This window comes from Oryx dammah, unplaced genomic scaffold (assembly GCF_014754425.2).
Source record: "Oryx dammah isolate SB20612 unplaced genomic scaffold, SCBI_Odam_1.1 HiC_scaffold_29, whole genome shotgun sequence".
NCBI lineage: Eukaryota > Metazoa > Chordata > Mammalia > Artiodactyla > Bovidae > Oryx > Oryx dammah.
Window position 1 is genome coordinate 109,858,473 of NW_024070213.1, and position 20,672 is coordinate 109,879,144.

Below are 20,672 nucleotides of genomic sequence, written 5' to 3' on the forward strand. Positions count from 1 at the left end.
GCCTAGGTCAGCTTAATAAAACTGGTAATAGCAGTCTCCTTTAACTCCTCCAAAATCCACTAAGCTCCCTGGATCCCCAAGTTACACTGGAGAGAAGGATCAAGCTTGGGAAAGTAAGGCAGAAAAACAGACTTTAAACACTGGATTGGCCAAAAAGTTTGTTCATTTAAGAAATATGCTGTTCAATAAAGCTCTTCGTGAAAATGAAATACGTGTCCTTTATTTTACTTAAAACCAAATGAACTTTTTGGCCAACCTGATACACTGAAAGCAAGCATCACATTTTGTTAACATATTCCCCCATGCTGTTTCATGCATATTTTCAGATATATAAAAAAGTTGAAGTAATTTTACAGTAAACATCTATACACCTAACACTAGAGTCTACAATTAACAATTTTCTATGTCTCCTTTATCACACGTCTTTGTAACACACAATTTTTACATTCTCAGCCTCACTTTTGAAGTGACAGAGATAAAGCATGAATTATTTGATGTATTGACAATTTTCCCTATATTCAATAATCTTTGCCTCTCTTTGAAATAAAATCCATACTAATGTTCAGAGTTTAGAAAGTAAAATTTTATTTAAAATGTACCATGTATTAGAGAGCAACTGAGTATCTGTCAAACCACGCTATGGCCAGAAAGTATTTTGGTTTATCAAATTTGTTATCCTAAGGGAAACAAAGACTCTGAACTTACAGATGTTTCTTCTGACCACTCTAGGGTTGAGCTCTAGTCACACGTGGTTGACCTTGATCCATATTTTAAAACAGGATATATCCTGAGCACCATCTATGCTCTCTCTTCAGGAAACAGGCAGACTGAGCCCGGCCTGTCTTAACCGCTGGACCACCAGGGAAATTCCTAACAAATGATTTCTGCTGCTTCTGCTGCTAAGTCGTTTCAGTCGTGTCCGACTCTGTGCGACCCCATAGACGGCAGCCCACCAGGCTCCCCCATCCCTGGGATTCTCCAGGCAAGAACACTGGCGTGGGTTGCCATTTCCTTCTCCAATGCATGAAAGTGAAAAGTGAAAGTGAAGTCGCTCAGTCCTGTCCGACTCTGTGTGACCCCACGGACTGCAGCCCACCAGGCTCCTTCATCCGTGGGATTTGCCAGGCAAGAATATTGGATTGGGCGCCATTGCCTTCTCCGAATAAATGACTTTAATCGGGTGATTTTTTAGTGAATGGGGTAAAGGCAGGAGATGGAAAGAGCTACTAGCAGAAACTTCAGGAACTGCTTGAAACATTCCAGTCGCAAGGGCCATCAACAGTGGGGTGACACTGGGAGGAGGCAAGAGCAGTGTTGTGAGTGGTCACCTGCCAGCTGGGAGCATACAAGTCAGGGCCAGCCACAGCATACAGGTGCTGATTTATCATATATCTGAGCGTGGACTCAAGATGTCTGTGTGTGCACTGGGTGTGCACTTGGGTTGTGTGTGTGTGCATGTGTGTTCAGTCATGTCTGACTCTTTGCAACGTCATGGGCTGTAGCCCCCCCAGGCTCCTCTGTCCATGGGATGTCCCAGGCAAGAATACTGGAGTGGGTTGCCATTCCCTCCTCCAGGGGACCTTCCTGAACCAGGATCAAACCTCTATCCCTTGTGTCTCCTGCATTGACAGGCAGATTCTTTACCACTGGCACCACCTGCGAAGCCACACACTTGGGATAGCCAAGAATAAAATACATCTGAATAAAAAAGATAGAAGAATTCATGAAAAAAAATTAAATTTCAAGCATTTGCATGAACTTAGAGCTGAACGCTAGCCCAGAACTCTGCTATAGAATGTCCTAGTTTAAGTTTCCCCAGAACAGACCAGAAAGAAAGACTCAAATGCAAGTTTTGGATTTGGCTGATGATTCCAGGAAATACTAGGAGGGAAGTCAGGATGGGAGATGAGAACCAGAAGACAGAAAATAAAGGGCATCTTATCACAATAGTAGGTAACCAGAGCTCAGTTCCACTGAGGGCCTCTCAGACACGGTTTCCAGGGCAGGGCTTCTCCAATCCCCTCAGGATCCAGCATATGCTGATTCTGAAGATTTAGCCTGATATCTGAGACTGTGCATTCCTTACATGCTTCCAGACTAGAAAGATGCTGCTGCTGCTCTTCAGAACACTTTGAAGAACAAAGATGCTGATACTTAATTCTCATTCAAATTTTCAAAGTTTGCATCTAAAATTGACAGAATTTCTCCTGCCCACTGCTTTCATCACCTATCATTAAATCTGCTTCATCTCATGTAACTCTTATCCGAGGCACTGCACTGTCAGTCTTTTCCAGCCCCTTTACAAACACAGCCTAAACCAGAAACTAACAATGATCTGATTGACCACTGAAGACAGGTCACAAAATATTTAGCATTTGCTTAAAAACTTAGGCATTTACTTATTGCTGTGGTGAGTCACCGTGAACTTATAAACTGTACCCTGCCAGGCTCCCCTATTCTTGGGATTCTCCAGGCAAGAATACTGGAGTGGATTGCCATGCCCTTCTCCAGGGGATCTCCACAACCCAGGGATGGAATGCAGTGTCATACATCTAACCTGCATTGGCAGGCAGTCCTTTACCACTAGCACAACCCGGGAAGCTCCAAAGGTATTTATATATACTAGACATCAGTTCAGTTCAGTTCAGTTGCTCAGTCGTGTCTGACTCTTTGCAACCTCATGAATCGCAGCACGCCAGGCCTCCCTGTCCGTCACCAACTCCCGGAGTTTACTCAAACTCATGTCCATCGAGTCGGTGATGCCATCCAACCATCTCATCCTCTGTCATCCTCTTCTCCTCCTGCCTTCAATCTTTCCCAGCATCAGGGTCTTCTCCAATGAGTCAGTTCTCCGCATCAGGTGGCCAAAGTATCAGAGTTTCAGCTTCAACATCAGTCCTTCCAATGAATATTCAGGACTGATTTCCTTTAGGATGGACTAGGTGGATATCCTTGCAGCCCAAGGGACTCTCAAGAGTCTTCTCCAACACCACAGTTCAAAACCATCAATTCTTCCGTGCTCAGCTTTCTGTATAGTCCAACTCTCACATCCATACATGACTATCGGAAAAACCATATCTTTGACTAGATGGACCTTTATCAGGAAAGTAATGTCTCTGTTTTTTAATATGCTGTCTAGGTTGGTCATAGCTTTTCTTCCAAGGAACGAGTGTCTTTTAATTTCATGGATGAAGTCACCCTCTGCAGTGATTTTGGAGACAAAAAAAAGCTATCAGCCATGAAGTGATGGGACCAGATGTCATGATCTTAGTTTTATGAATGTTGAGTTTTAAGCCAACTTTTGCCCTCTCCTCTTTTACTTTCATCAAGAGGCTCTTTAGTTCTTCCTTGCTTTCTGCCATAAGGGTGGTATCATCTGCATATCTGAGGTTATTGATATTTCTCCTGGCAATCTTGATACCAGCTTGAGCTTCATCCAGCATTTCACATGATGTACTCTGCATGTAAATTAAATAAACAGGCTGACAATATACAGCCTTGATAGATTCTTTTCCGAATTTGGAACCAGTATATTGTTCAATGTGCAGTTCTAACTATTGGTTCTTGACCTGCACACAGATTTCTCAGGAGGCAGGTCAGGTGGTCTGGTATTCCCATCTCTTGAAGAATTTTCCATAGTGTGTTGTGATCCACACAGTCAAAGGCTTTGGCGTAGTCAATAAAGCAGAAGTAGAGGTTTTTCTGGAACTCGCTTGCTTTTTGGATGATCCAGTGGATGTTGGCAATTTGATCTCTGGTTCCTCTGCCTTTTCTAAATCCAGCTTGAACATCTGGAAGTTTCCATTTCACGTACTGCTGAAGCCTGGCTTAAAAGAATTTTAAGTATTACTTTGCTAGCGTGTGAGATGAGTGCAATTGTGTGGTAGTTTGAACATTCTTTGGCATTGCCTTTCTTTGGGATTGGAATGAAAACTGACCTTTTCCAGTCCTGTGGCCACTGCTGAGTTTTCCAAGTTTGCTGACATATTGAGTGCAGCACTTTCACAGCATCTTTCAGGATTTGAAATAGCTCAACTGGAATTGCATCACTGCCACTAGCTTTGTCCATAGTGATGCTTCATAAGGCCCCCTGGACTTCGCATTCCAGGATGTCTGGTGATCACACCATTGTGATTATCTGGGTCATGAAGATCTTTTTTGTATAGTTCTTCTGGGTATTCTTGCCACCACTTCTTAATTTATAATTCAAGTACCATATATTTCACACTGGTCTGTTTATCTATATGCAGATTATATGCTCATTATATCTTCTGATATTTTAAATCCAGCAGTCAGGAAAAAGAACATGGTTTAGTTTAGAAAATAAGCAATAGTCCCAAGAAGCATGGTATACAGTGTTTACTTTTACTTATTTCCAGCTCTTTCCATTATCCCAAGTCTGTTTATAGGGCAAATGTATGTTGCTAGAAGCAAAAAGGCCAGTGGCCATATAAGCTTTCAGAAGTCCACTTGAGGAACATGAATGACATGATAAAGGAAGTTTTAAAGGAAATTCTATGCAATTCAAATCCAAGTTCAGATTGAAAAGAGACATTTCTAGAGTCACTTCTGAGCAGAAAAAGAACTCACCTTATCTAATTCATCCTTAGCGAACTCCAGGTCAAATGGCTGAGAGACAGCTGTTTTTAGCAAAGGCACCCCACTCCAGTGTTCTTGCCTGGAAAATCCCATGGACGGAGGAACCTGGGGGCTGCAGTCCATGGGATCACAAAGAGTTGGCCACGACTTCACTTTCACTTTCACTTTTCACGTTCACACATTGGAGAAGGAAATGGCAACCCACTCCAGTGTCCTTGCCTGGAGAATCCCAGGGACGGGGGAGCCTGGTGGGCTGCCGTCTATGGGGTCGCACAGAGTCAGACACGACTGAAGTGACTTAGTAGCAGCAGCAGCATTAAAGACAGTGGGGCAGAAGAAGAAATTAGGGGCAGTGCTAACTGGCATTATAATGTGTCACAATGCCAGCACTAGTTTTTTTGTGAACCTGATATTCATATTTGTATCTACACAAGTATTCCAGATTTATACAATAGCAGTGCAAAATGGTTGCTTGATGTACAGTTGAACAATACAAAGGTTAAGGGCATTAATCCTCTTGCTATCAAAAATCCACCTATAATTTTCTGCTTGTCCTTTTCAGCCGAGGTTCTGAGTCTCTGGATTCAAGCAACCATGGACCGTGTCCTGCAGTACATATTCATTGGAGAAAAAAGTCTGCATGTAAGCAGACCCACACAGTTCAAACCAAGTGTTAATAAAAGGTCAGCAATAGTTCAAACATTAAAATTTTGAGTAACCCATAACGGGATAACTGGTCATTTTTGTTGAAACCCTTGATAATGCATTCATATTAGCACTCATGCTTCAGAACTTGATGATTAACAAATAATGTGGTTTTGCTTCAGAAACCTCATCCTCCCGCACAGTCCTTTTAACATATATCACACACACTAACATAAAAGAAGTCAGGCAGATTTAGAAAAATAGAGCACCATGAAATGAGTCTAACCTTAAAGAATAGCAAAGAATAAAGAGCTGAATCTATCCTAAGCCTCTCTTCCATGGTGATTTATCTTCATATTTTATCTTAAGAAGACAGACCTTTAATCAGTTTCTAACATAAACAATTTCAAGTAGTCTTCAACACCTGAGAGAATAATCCCAGTATACTTCTGTACTCCTGCATATGCTGCTTTACATCACTGCAAGAAAATGCAGCAAAGGTAGTCTAAATTTAAAATCTCAGCACACTAAATAAATAGTAAAGATTATGCTAGTTTTAAATTGATAAAGCAGTTTTACTCTATAAAGGAGTGGCAACCATAAGTGAAAGATTTTTCAGTAAAATTATTAGAGCAGCCTAACACAGTCATATTCAGATACGCACCTGGGTCACACTTCTGCATGACGTCAACACGAAAGAAAAAAAAAAGAAAGAACACAACTAGCCCATGGGCAAAGACAATGACAAAGTGCTCAGTGTCATTTACAGATGGTGCTTCCTCTAACCCGCTGCTTAAACTTGATTTTAATTCCACAGCATTACAGAGGCTGCCCTTGAAATAACAGGCTTGTTCCAGCCGACTCATTAGAAAAGACCCTGATGCTGCGAAAGATTGAAAGCAGGAGGAGAAGGAGACGACAAAGAATGAGATGGTTGGATGGCATCACCAACTCAATGGAGATGAGTCTGAGTAAACTCCAGGAGATGGTGAAGGAAAGGGAAGCCTGGCGTGCTGTGATCCATGTGGTCACAAAGAGCTGGACATGCCTGAGTGACTGAACAACAATCAGCATATTCCTTTCTATTAATAAATACAATCATTTCTCTCATTTTCCATGCTTTTCCACGTCTTAAACTCATTCACTACTGAAATAACTGTCATCTCTTAGAAAGAAAGACACGATGTGTTGGGATTTATCTTGAGTTTTTCGGACTGCACTGTGAATATAATGCCGAACGTGTAAAAGACATGATTTTAAAAGTGACAAACCGAGATGGCATCCATCTTGGATATGTCCATACTTTAGAGAATAGAGAAACAAAATAATTCCAACAGGTCACTCTATATTTATTGTATGTCACTGCTACAATTTCAAAATGTGTATCCTGCTACCTTTTTCAGCAGTGCCTAGTAAATCACTGACTATGACAAAGAGTTTGGTTTAATATACAAAATATTTGTAGAGCAAAAATGCAGTGTCCCAGGCCTATCTGGTCAGCAAACTGCTACAATGAGACTGATAGTAAAATCATCCGAGCTGTGCTTTTGAGTTCAAGGTCACAAGTAATTATATAGAAGTGACATTTGTACCTATAGGGCTTTCACTGTTCTGGGAGCTTTTGCAGAAATAATTCCACAAAGCAATACAATTAGTGGAAAGTAATATACCAACTTCACAGGCATCAATGAGCAAACAAGGGTCAGAAGGTAAAGTTTCCCCAAATAAACACCTCATTACGGGCATCCAGAAGTTTTGCAATGCCATCATAATTCGGCCATCTGGGACATTCCAGAAGTTGAATGCCAAGAGGAGGATTATGTGCCAATATTAACTGAAAGTTCTACTGATGATAATCACAGCAATCAAAAAAGACAATGGAATTCCACCTAGTCCTACACTAATCCAAGGTGATCTGAAGTTCTTAGATGTATTCTCAGTTCCTATAAGATAGCCATTTCTGGCTTATCCATAATGAAGAGCACTTCAGTATAGGATTTGTAGACATGATAACTTTCTAACTTTCAAGTATGTTTTCCTCTGTTCATAGTTAGTGAGATGATGAGGTACTATTTAAAAGAAGCCCAAGAATTCACACACACATACACACACACATACTTTTGAACTATTAGTTTTGAATAATAGTGTGCGTATGTATGTATTTGCTGCTGCTAAGTCACTTCAGTCATGTCCAACTCTGTGCAACCCCATGGACTGCAGCCCACCAGGCTCCTCCGTCCATGGGATTTTTCAGGCAAGAGTACTGGAGTGGGCTGCCATTGCCTTCTCTGATGTATGTGTATATATAAGTGTGTATATATATACTTGAGAACTGAGCATTATGTTTATAGGACCAACTATCTTAAAGAGGTAAAAAACAGTTTTGATCTTTGCATGAAGGTACATTCTTAATAAATGAGAAAGGACCAAGCATGAGCCAGGTACACAGTAAAGAGAAAGTGAAAGTCACTCAGTCGTGTCCGACTCTTTGTGAACCCACGCGCTACACAGTCCATGGAATTCTCTAGGCCAGAATACTGGAGTGGGTAGCCTAGCCCTTCTCCAGCGGATCTTCCCAACCCAGGAATCTAACCAGGGTCTCATGCATTACAGACAGATTCTTTAACAACTGAACTATCAGGGAAGTCCCAGGTATACAGTAAGTACTCCATAAATGATCTCTGATATTTACCTACTCATTGCCATAAAACAGACATACTCACAAACTTCGTTTCAGTACTCTAAAAGTTTCCACTGGGAAGCAGAGAATAAGTACAAATCCACACATTTTAAATTAAGAACAAAAGTTAGTGAGCTATCTAAGGTAAGAACAAAAGCTAGTGAGCTATTTATTCACTAAACAAGAAATTGGTTGTTCGGAGTTCAAAATAAGAACCTAGGCTCAAGCCAGTTCAATGCATCTTGCTTTGAATGTCTACCATGTGTCAAACTGGGAAAAGCACACATTTTTCAGTAATGCCAAAAAAAAGTTTCACCACTGGATTTTCAAGTTGTAAGTCAGAATTAATGAATTTTATTCCACTTCTGTGAAACACTGCTCCTGTTTAATGAATTCATCTCAAAGGACTACAAACACTTAGAGTAATTACATGGATGATCTTATAATCTCTGCTGGCTATTTTGTGGTGTCAGAGCTGTGTCCAGAGCTTAATCTATGAAGATTTATGATGCAACATTTCATTTTTCTCCTTAATACAAACTCACAAAACTGTCGTTAGAATAGGTATTCCTGCTGACATGTAACAGATTTCCATCTTATGTACTGATCAATCAACACCTGAGTTCCTGACTTATTCACTGCAAATGCCTGCCCCAACTGGGCAGCCTTAGAACCCTGTTTTCCATCTTGATACTGCTTAATGAAAATGTTCATTCCTCTCACATCTCCTTGTCAACTAGAAGGTAAGGCAATAAGGATTCTCTTACAACACAACACCAAGCTGTTCTTTTATGCTGTTTTCCACAAAATCATGGATCCCCATAATTTGTCCAAATTCTATTACTATTCTCTATGTGCTAAACAGTCCTCTGTGAATTGGCCTGGGCAACTAAGTATCACTACAGACCACTGTTTAAAGTTCCACTCAAGAAATTTTCAAATGATTTTTAAAATACATCCCATTGCAATTACTTCCATTCTTTAGTTTGTACTCCCTTCCATGTTTGCAAAAATCTCTTTTATTCAGGAAATGAAAGACTAACACATGCAGCAGTACTTTGTTTGCCTGCGAGAAAAGCAGGGCTGCTATCAAAAATCAGAACTCTGTAGCATTAATTGCTTACCTAATCCACTTTCCATGTGTAGAGTCTTCTCTCGTGTTATTGGAAGAGGGTGTTTGGTATGACAAGTGTGTTCTCTTCCAAAACTCTATTAGCCTTTGACCTGCTCCGTTTTGTACTCCAAGGCCAAATTTGCCTGTTATTGTAGCTCTTGACTTCCTACTTTTACTTTCCAGTCCCCTATAATGAAGAGGATATCTTTTTTTGGGGTGTTAGTTCTATGAGGTCTTGTAGGTCTTCATAGAACTGTTCAGTTTTAGCTTCTTCAGCATTACTGGTCAGGCACAGGCTTGGATTACTGTCAATATCCAATTACTTGGAATATTGAATGGTTTGCCTTGGAAATGAACAGAGATCATTCTGCCGTTTTTGAGATTGCAACCAAGTACCGCAGTCTGGACTCTTTCGTTGACTATGACGGCTACTCCATTTCTTCTAAGGGATTCCTGCCCGCAGGAATAGATATAATGTGGAGGTAATGAAGATAATGGCGACCTCCTTCCAAAGGTGCCATGCGGGCACTGCCGCACTCAGTACATCCGACCCGGCAGCAGGCCCCTGCCGACCCACGCCTCCACCGGAGACTCCTGGACACCCATGGGCATGACTGGATCAGTCTCTTGTGGGGTCACTGCTCCTTCTCCAGGGTCCTGGCATGCACAAGCTTTTGTCTGTGCCCTCCAAGAGTCTGTTTCCCAGTCCTGTGGCGTTCTGGTGGTTCTATGGTGGGGTTAATGGTGACCTCCTCCAAGAGGGCTTATGCCTTAGCCAGGTCTTCAGCACCCAGAGCCCCTGCAGCAGGCCACTGCTGACCCGTACCTCCACAGGGGACGCTCAGACCCAGTTCTGGCTCAGTCTCTGTTGGTTGGGTGTGAATTTTGTGCCCTTCCCAGGTCTGAACAGCTCAGGGGACCAGGTGCTTGGTGAACTCCGTGTCCCAGGTGGACTGTGCATCTTAATCACCTCCCCAGTCCCAGCTGCCTGTTTCCCGGTACCCTGAGAAGGCACTGTATCAGGTGGGCCATCTGTCTTCTTTGGGAAGCTGATCTCAGGCCACGACCCTCCTAGCAGATGTCAACCATCCAGGATCCCAGGAAGACTTGGTTAGCAACCGGGAGCCTGCTCTCAGTTTGGTGGAGGAGGCCATCTCTGGGGCTAGGATTGCTGTAGCCCCTTGCCTTCCAGCTCTGGCTGTCACAAGCCTGTCTCTCTGCCTCTGGGAGCTGACGGTGACTCAGATCATGAATTTCTTATTGCCAAATTCAGACTTAAATCGAAGAAAGTAAGGAAAACCACTAGACCATTCAGGTATGACCTAAATCAAATCCCTTACGATTATACAGTAGAAGTGACAAATAGACTCAAGGGATTAGATCTGATAGAGTGTCTTAAGAACTATGGATCGAGGTTTATGACATTGTACAGGAGGCAGTGATCAAGACCATCCCCAAGAAAATGAAATGCAAAAAGGCAAAATGGTTGTCTGACGAGGCCTTACAAATAGATAAGAAAAGAAGAGAAGCAAAAGGCAAGAGAGAAAAGGAAAGGTATACCCACTTGAATGCAGAGTTCCAAAGAACAGCAAGGAGAGGTAAGAAAGTCTTCCTCAGTGATCAATGGAAAGAAATCGAGGAAAACAATAGAATGGGAAAAACCAGATATCTCTTCAAGAAAATTAGAGATACCAAGGGAACATTTCATGCAAAGATAAGCACAATAAAGGACAGAAACGGTGTGGACCTAACAAAAGCAGAAGATATTAAGAAGAGGAGGCAAGAATACACAGAAGAACTGTACAAAAGAGATCTTCATGACCCAGATAATCATGACAGTGTGATCACTAACCTAGAGCCAGACATCCTGGAATGTGAAGCCAAGTGGGCCTTAGGAAGCATCACAGGAACAAAGCTAGTGGAGGTGATGGAACTCCACTTGAGCTATCTCAAATCCTAAAAGATGAAGCTATGAAAGTGCTGCACTCAATATGTCAGCAAACTTGGAAAACCCATCAGTGGCTACAGGACTGGAAAAGGTCAGTTTTCATTCCAATCCCAAAGAAAGTTCAAACTACCGCACAATTGCACTCATCTCACATGCTAGCAAAGTAATACTCAAAATTCTCCAAGCCAGGATTCAGCTGTACATGAACTGTGAACTTCCAGATGTTCAAACTGGATTTAGAAAAGGCAGAGGAACCAGAGATCAAATTGCCAACATCCACTGGATCATCCAAAAAGCAAGCGAGTTCCAGAAAATCCTCTACTTTTGCTTTATTGACTACGCCAAAGCCTTTGACTGTGTGGATAACAACACACTATGGAAAATTCTTCAAGAGATGGGAATACCAGACCACCTGACCTGCCTCCTGAGAAATCTGTGTGCAGGTCAAGAAGCAACATTTTGAACTGCACATGGAACAACAGACTGTTTCCAAATTGGGAAAGGAGTACGTCAAGGCTGTATACTGTCACCCTGCTTATTTAAATTATATGCAGAGTACATCATGCGAAATACCAGGCTGAATGAAGCACAAGCTGGAATCAAGATTTCTGGGAGAAATATCAATAACCTCAGATATGCAGATGACACCACCCTTTTGGCAGAAAGTGAAGAAGAACTAAAGAGCTTCTTGAGGAAAATGAAAGAGGAGAAGGAAAATGATGGCTTAATACTCAACATTCAGAAAACTAAGATAGATCATGGGATCTGGTCCCATTACTTCATGGCAAATAGATGGGGAAACAATGGAAACAGTGAGAGACTTTATTTTGGGGGGCTCCAAAATCACTGCAGATGGTGACTGCAGCCATGAAATAAAAAGATACTTGCTCGTTGGAAGAATAGCTATGATCAACCTAGACAGCATATTAAAAAGCAGATACATTACTTTACCAACAAAAGTCCATCTAGTCAGAGCTATGGTTTTTCCAGTAGTCATGTATGGATGTGAAAGTTGGACTGTAAAGAAAGCTGAGCACCAAAGAATAGATGCTTTTGAACTGTGGTGTTGGAGAAGACTCTTGAGAGTCCCTTAGACTACAAGGAGATCCACCCAGTCCATCCTAAAGGAAATCAGTCCTGAATATTTACTGGAAGGACTGATGCTGAAGCTGAAAGTCCAATCCTTTGGCCACCTCATGCAAAGAACAGACTCACTGAAAAAGACTCTAATGCTGGGTAAGATTGAAGGTAGAAGAAGAAGGGGATGACAGAGGATGAGATAGTTGGATAGCATTACTGACACAATCGGCATGAGTCTGAGCAAGCTCCAGGAGCTGGTGATGGACAGGGAAGCCTGGCGTGCTGCAGTCCACGGGTCGCAAAGAGCTGGACACAAATGAGTGACTGGACTGAACTGAATTCGTTTTCCTCTAGTCAGATGAAAAATAATTCAAAACCTAAAAGTTGAGACTTACATTTTATTCGGGCAGAAAAAAGTGAAGACTTAAGCCCAGGACACACCCTCTCAGATAGCTCTGAGTGACTGTTTCAGAGAGCTATGGGAGAAGCCAAGATATGAAAGAGTTTTTGCAACAAAGACCAGGTAGTCAGGATATCAGAAGATTATCATTAATGAAAGAAAACCAAATACTGAAGTTAAGGAATTTAGTGCTTTTCTGTATACAGGAAGAGGCAAGAGTCTTGGCTCACTGGAATCATTCCTTTGATATGCACCTCAGCTATCTGGGGCCAGTATCCTGAGTCTGCTCAGGTATATACCATCAGGGCCAGCATCCTGGGCTTTTTCATCCTGAGGGTACACACATCTCCTCTGGGTACACACCGTACCTGAGTCTGCTCAGGTACACACCATCTGCTGTAGTGGCAGAGGGTTGACAGCTACAACATCCTTGGTCTACTGACATGGCAGGCAGTAGTTGTCATTCACATTCCTCACTGGTCCAATACAGTAGGCAAAATTTTATCATCAGTGTGAAGGACATTTTTAGAAATGTGGATAGAGGAAACAGATTAAGTGGTTCCTTTGTAGTTAAGAATTTGAAGAGCATGCTTTAGACAGAAACTTACCTTGCCAACTTTTTCAGATTAACACCCTTACTGCTAAACAGCAAGGGAAAAAAAAAATGCCGACCATTCAAAACACAAACAGCATTCTTGGTAACACACTTATTTGTGCAGGAATTTATATCCACAATGAATTGAAAACAGATTCCAGCCATTGTGGACTTTACAACACTTAGTGTTTTCCGAGACTTACTTATACCGAAGGTAGTCTTCATGGAGGACCCATACTGGGCATAAATAATCCATCCATTTCTGCCCAAACTGCTGCAAAAAGGATCCCTGTAGCCCCCATTGTAGTGGCAGTGATCACAAAATCAGAACAAATTCATAAGCTATCGACTTTTCTTGGCTTCTTCTAAATTTCTTACCTCTAAAACTGTGAAAGAGCTAGTTGCATTCTGGGAGTACAAAGTGAGTAGTAAATAATTTCCAAGACAGATGTAAAAACAAACCTTAATCGTGTCCCTGAGATCCAGCTCTAACTAAACATCTTTCTGTTATCTCGCTATTCCTTGCTTTTGTGCCTTAGCCCCTGGGTCCTCACAAGCCTCTCTGTACTAATGGATTCAATGAAAGGCACCACAAAAGAGAATGCATTTCATTAAGGGCAGGCTTCCTCTCCCGGGGACCATCCCTGACCCTTCTGCTAAGTGCTCTCTAGATGGTTCCCACAACAGTACAACAGTTTAGCAGGTAAGAGTTTCTCAAAAGGTAGAAAAATGAGGTTGAAATGCAGCCCTCAGGATCAATTCCCAGCTTCTCTCTCAGAAGCTCTCTAAGCCCATTTTTAAATATATATATTAGCTCAGTCCTTTCTTGATATTTTCCATTAGTTGCTTGGATATCACACATGAAGAGGCATACCATAGCTCACAGTTGGCTCATGACTCTCTCTAGGCTAGGTGGAAAACTAAGAGGGTGATGTGCCCCGAGGACATGAAACCAGAGAATTTCAAATGCCAACTAAGCCCTCGAACAGCAACAGCAGCAAGACACTTGTTCTCTTTTAGAACTCTGTCTTGCTCCGTTACTCCAGAGATGCCCCACAACTCACACTTCATCTGGATCTCAGAAAACTGTTCACGTGCAGTCAGACCAGCATGTTACTATGAACAGAATCCAGTCAGGGGTGAGCAAACATAGTAGAATCCTTTACAAACCCATTGGATGGATGAATTCAGAAGACTTTAGAAACTAAACCACTAGCTGATAATGAAATCCAGGCCCAGAGCGTCACTTGGCTACATGGCAGGATTAATTTTCATGAAATAGCATGCTATTTCTCAGAGCACATTCATTTTCAACTTACAGTCTTCTGTGTAAGCAAAAAAAAAAAAAAAAAAAAAGAAGTGACCAAGCCAAAGGAAATGTATCTGTATTACCTTTTTCTGATCTTCTAGCTTGTGACTCACTGGGTTCTTCCCATGTCTGCTCATCTCTGAAGATAAATCCATCACATTAGGTTCTTGCCCTTCACAATAGAATATCTTCAAAAAAGCAGCAAGCTAATCCAAGATGCAATCACTAGGAAAACACTTCCCATCACGCACCATCTCTGAATTTCATCAGCTCCAAGGAATGATTAAAAAATCCATTGATTGAATGGAAAAAGTGGATTTTGTAATTGACTCCTGGGACTTTCCAAATCAACATATCGTTTTTAAATGCAGACTTCTCAAAAGCAAAATATTCATCCAGGAATTTTAACTGCAACTGCTATCTTTTTCTTTCTTCACAGTTTTCCATTTTAATAAATAATTACAGTTCTTGTAAGCCTATAATAAAAAAAGAAGCACACAGTTAATTCTACTAGCCCACCATTTATAGTTCAATTAATGAGAAAAATGTATCTGAAATGTCCAATTTAGAAAAAAAACTGTAGGCATGGATTATATTTCACATAATAGGAATGGGAATAAACGGCATTATTCTTTAACCCTAGGGCCTTTAAAACACCAATTATAATACCCAAACCAAAACAGAATATTAAAACCAGGGATTGACAGGGATTGAAGCAAAAAAAATCAATCTAGAAAACACACACATTCACCAAATGTGTATAGGCTCTGTGGTCCTACTCATTAATTTCAGCATTCACAGAGGTACAACTTAGAAAAGAGCCTGATAGACGTTATACAAGACTGACACTTTTCATAAACAACTTTATTTAAACCTCCAAATGAACCTATAAAATGGATATTATTATTCCATTTTACAATGAGAAGATTGAGAGGGTAAGTAAATTTTGTAAGTCTAGTTAAATAAGTGTAACAGGACTAGAATTTCAATTCAGATACCTTTGAATCCAAAACACACTGTTTGTCCCAGACACAGTTGTCTCAATTCACAGTATGTATCTTATTGTCCACAAGGATACCACAAATGAGTTCATTAAGTGCCTTGTCCGATGATGAACACACAAGGCACTCTCCTTATAATCCAGCGGTTTCCAAACCCAGCCAGAGAAGCAAATCAACTGGTAATAATCTTAATCACATAGATTCTTGGGGTCCACCCCACCCTGCCAATTCAGGAGCTACAGGGTAGTGCTCACAAACACGCTGGCTTTTATTGTTTTTCCATCTTTTCTAAACCCGTCTGATGCGAGAAAACCACTGAAGAGTTGAAACCTCCCTCTAATGCAGCGCACTTTCCAAACTTTTTTCTGCATTTTGGAATTATTTGGGAAGCTTCAGAAACAACTGATTCTTGTGTCTCATTCCCAGAGACTGTGATTTAACTAGTCTGAGATATGGCCTGAGTCTTGGAACCATTGCTCTAATATATAAATTCCATTTACACAATTGACCAGCCACTGCAAGAATACATCGAACAGGAGGAAACTTAGTGTCTCAGGAGGCAGCTCTTTCCAGATTGGGGTAGTTCCAGGCTTTAGATTGTTCTTCCTAATTTGGAAATGAAGTCTGCATTCCTGAATGTGTCTGTACATTGTAATTATTCATATCCTTGTAGTCCTCAATGTACACAATATCTTTTAAATTTCCCCTTTCATCTGACAGTTCTTCAAGTATCACTTTAGCAGAGTTAACTATGCCTTGTGCCTGCAACCGTTCCTCACCGCCCTGGTTATTTACTTAAAAGGCTTTACTTTTGACATGACCCATAAACTGTTCTATCCAGAAATGAGCACAAGAGTCGAACATGGTATGTTCCCTTTAAGAACTCACCTCCAGGTACCACTAAACATGCCAAGCCAAGCATAAAATATATGATAAAGTAGACAGATAATGTTTGAAAAATCAGCTCCTGGACTGTTTCCTGACTAGTCATTCTTTGGCCAACCCTTGCTCATTCTACAACTCCTCTGCTCTGCAACATAAGTATTTTTACCATATACAATGTACAAAGTTTCTGTCCTATGTGAACCCGTTACCAGCAAAGGAAACTGCACAGGCAAAGACTTGGACATGGGAGAAAACAGAGCATATCTGAGGAATTCAAAGAAATTCAATGAGAAGCCACTGACATACACCCGTGGTGGATTCATGTCAATGTATGGCAAAACCAATACAGAATTGTAAAGTAAAATAAAAAATAAATAAATTTTAAAAAAAAAGAAAGAATGTAACAAAAAAGAATATATATATATATTTTTTTATTTTAAAAGTCCATCTAACTAAAGTATGGAAAATAGGTGGGAAAGAACAAAACTTGTGGCAGAGAAACTTTATAGGGATCATTAGAACAATAAAAGAGACAACAGCATTCTGAACAAGTGTAGGAGCTGACAGATGGGAAAAGATGACCCGACTGAGTGCTACGGTGCGCAGGTGGAGTGGACAGAACTGGTAACTGCTTGGAGGGGAGAATGGATGTGTGAACATCCATGAGCATCATCCATGTGTGAACATCATCATGAGAACACATGATGATATCACTATCTAAGAGAGCAAACCCCATAAGAGAAGCACTTTGGACACAGGGAAGATCACAGAATTTGTAAAGCAAACCAAAGATGCGTACTGAAGCCCGAATTACAAGCCAATCTCACTGGTGGACACAGAAGCCAAAGTCCTAAAGGAGCAGGCACGAGCTGAATCCAGTAAAGTATAAAATGAATCATACATCAATTTCAAGTTGGTATCACCCTGTGAATAAAAGACTAGTTTAAGATTTAAAAATCCATTGGTCTAATTCACCATATCAACAAGGAAGAAAAATGATGTGCTCATCTCTTTTGGTACAGAAATATAATTTGACATAGTTAACATTGATTCATGATCAAAAAAAGCAAAAATATCTTGGCAAATGAGGACCAAAAAGGGATTTTCACAATCATCCTTTATCTGATAAAGTGTATTCATAAAATGTCTATAGCAAGCACATACTTTATGGATGAAAAGCTAAAGATTTTCCATTTGCTCAGGAATAGCACATAATGCCTGCTAATGTTATGTCTACTAAATATTGTACCTAAAGTCCTAGTCATGCATTGAGAAAAGAAAATACGAAAGAGGGAGAGAGACAGAGGGAAGGAGAGGGAGGAAGGAGACAGAGGCAGGCGAGCAGTATAAAGCATCAAAAAGAAGAAAATATTCTTATTATTTGCAAATGTCATGATGATGCACGCAGAAAACACTAAAAAATCAAGAGATAAATTACTAGAATTAATGTGTTTAGCAATTTTCCTGGATAAAAATATATAACATTCCTTTATATTCTTTATAACAGCAACAAATACTCAGAACTCTAAAAATATACTATTTATGGTGTCACAAAAATAACAAATATCTTGGAATGCATCTCATAAAAGATGATAAAAACTTTATGAGAGGGCCATAAAACACCATCAAAAATAAATATCTAAGGAAAGAGGCCTATGCCATATTAATAAATTAAGATTCAGTACTACAGAAATGCCAGCTCATGCCTAGGTTCAGTGCATTACTAATCAAAATCCCATTTTCTTTTTATAACTTTAAAAGATGTTTGTAAAATATATACGTGAAAGTCCAAGACACTCATGAAGAACAAGTTGCAACTATTTGCTTTACCAGATATGAAGACCTATTATCAACCAACAGTAAATAAAAAACAATTTCACTGGTACAAGAGTAGACAAGTTCACCAATGGAATGCAAAAATCCAAAGAAGGACTCATAACACACATGCAGTTCACAAAGATGGAACTGCAAAGCCCAGGGGGAAAAGCCTTTAATAAAGAGTTCTGGGTCAATTGGATATTCATAAGGAAAAAAATAAAACTTGACCTCAGCTTCACACCAGTAATCAATTTCAGGTGGATTGTACACAAAACAATAAGGTTTATGGGAAAACACCTTCATGATCTGAGGGAAGGGAAAGATTTCTTAAACACGACAACAGTCGCTAAACATAAAGAAAAAATATAAATAAGATTCTATTAAAATCAAGAATTTTATTCATTAGATTGTTGTTGCTGTTGTTCAATCACCCCATCGTGTCTGACTCTTTGCGACACAATGAACTACAACACGCCAGCCCTCCCTGTCCCTGACCATCTCCCAGAGTATGCCCAAGTTCATGTTCATTGTATTAGCGATGCCATCTAGCCATCTCATGCTCTGACACCCTCTTCTCCTTCCGTCCTCAATCTTCCCCAGAATCAGGGACTTTTCCAATGAGTCCTCTGTGAACATCAGATGACCAAAATCATCAGATTGTACAAAGAAGAAAATATAAACGCAACCCATAGAGTAGGAAAATATACTTGTTAAATGTAAAATTACATGTAAAAACATCCAAAAACCAAGCAAAGACAGGTTACAATAGAAAATATTTTAACAGCACTCCAAAAATAATAATAGAGATGAAGAACAGACCAGTGGTTACTATGGGTTACAGATGGAGAGAGAAGGTCAGGTTGCAAAAGCATGATAAAAGAAGTCTTGCAGTAAGGAACCAATGTTGACTCTTGAATGTAGGGGTGGTTGTATGAAACTATACATGTGAAAAACTGCATGAAACAACACATATACACACACACACATAAATGCGTATAAGTCTGGTGAAATATGAATCAATTCTGGTATCTCTGATGCCAATTTCAGGCTTTGACATTGTGCTACAGTTATGCAAGATGTTACCACTGAAGAAAAAGAGGTGGTAACTGGTTCAACCACTTCCTGCAAAGCTGAAATTAATTTTTAAAAAATTTTAGAAAAAAAAGAGGATATACAAATGGCCAATAACCAATCTGTACAGTTCTTCTGATGTTTAATATGCTTCATGTGAGACTTTGACTACGTCATAATTTGACTACCTCATATGTGACTATGCAAAAGCCTTTGACTTTGTGCTGCTAAGTCACTTCAGTCGTGTCCGACTCTGTGCGACCACATAGATGGCAGCCCACTAGGCTCCCCCGTTCCTGGGATTCTCCAGGCAAGAACACTGGAATGGGTTGCCATTCAACAAACTGGAAAATTCTTCAAGAGATGGGAATACCAAACCACCTGACCTGCCTCCTGAGAAATCTGTATGCAGGTCAAGAAGCAACAGTTAGAACTAGGCATGGAACAATAGACTGGTTCCAAATTAGGAAAGGACTATAACAAGGCTGTATATTGTCACCCTGCTTATTTAACTTATATGCAGAGTACATCATGAGAAACACTGGGCTGGATGAAGCACAAGCTGGAATCAATATTGCCGGGAGAAATATCAATAACTTCAGATATGCAGATGATACCACCCTTCTGGCAGAAAGCAAAGAAGAACTAATGAGCCTCTTGATGAAAGTAAAAGAGAGTGAAGAAGTTGGCTTCAAAGAGCTGACTCATTGGAAATAAGACCCTGATGCTGGGAAAGACTGAAGGCAAAAGTAGAAGAAGGCAGCAGAGAATGAGATGGCTAGATAGCATCACTGACTCAAAAGACATGAATCTGAGCAAACTCTGAGAGTCAGGAAAGCCTGGCATGCTGCAGTCTATGTGGTCACAAAGAGTCAGACACGACTTAGCAACTGAACAAATTTATATGAGTATAAAATAGAATTTCCAAAGTATCATTAATGCTCCAAATTATTTAAATTTACCAATGTTATCTAATTTACCTTTCATTACAGTGTTAAAAGACATTTAAAACACATAGCACTGAGTGCTTAATATGTACTCAACACCATGCAGGATAAAGGAGTCAAATTTCAAATCTAGTCCTTCTCTTACGGAGTTTACAGTCCAGTGGGGAGTCAGATTTAACTAAAACCAAGGAGCACCAGAAAACTCTTCAGTTTCGTCTAACATCAAAACCTTAGAATACCTATGAGAAGTTTACACCAATGATAAAAGGGAATTTCACGTGGATGGAATGAAATGAATATTAAATATATTCCCTGGTGATTCAGACAATAAATAATCTGCCTGCAATGCGGGAGACCCGGATTCCATCCCTGGGTTGGGAATACTCCCTGGAGAAGCGAATGGAAACCCACTGGTTTTTCTTGCCTGGAGAATTCCATGGATACAGAATCCTAATGGGCTAGAGTCTATGGGGTCACAAAGGGTTGGACACAACTAAGTAACACTCAATTCATTTTAAATGCATAAAGAATCTAATACAACTTATGCTTACTTTCATGGAATAAAAACCATTTATAATAA

General features: G+C 40.3%; 1 protein-coding gene across 1 annotated transcript in view; it reads right to left on the reverse strand.

Moving 5' to 3' along the window:
* NAV3 (neuron navigator 3) overlaps window positions 1-14,841 on the reverse strand; it is a 608,990-nt gene extending 594,149 nt beyond the window's left edge. Inside the window, exon 1 of the mRNA XM_040233842.1 lies at window positions 14,454-14,841. Within this exon, the coding sequence (XP_040089776.1) occupies window positions 14,454-14,525 (72 nt within the window). The 5' untranslated portion in view covers window positions 14,526-14,841. The remainder of the gene's footprint in view (window positions 1-14,453) is intronic.
* Between the last annotated feature and the right edge of the window lie 5,831 nt (window positions 14,842-20,672).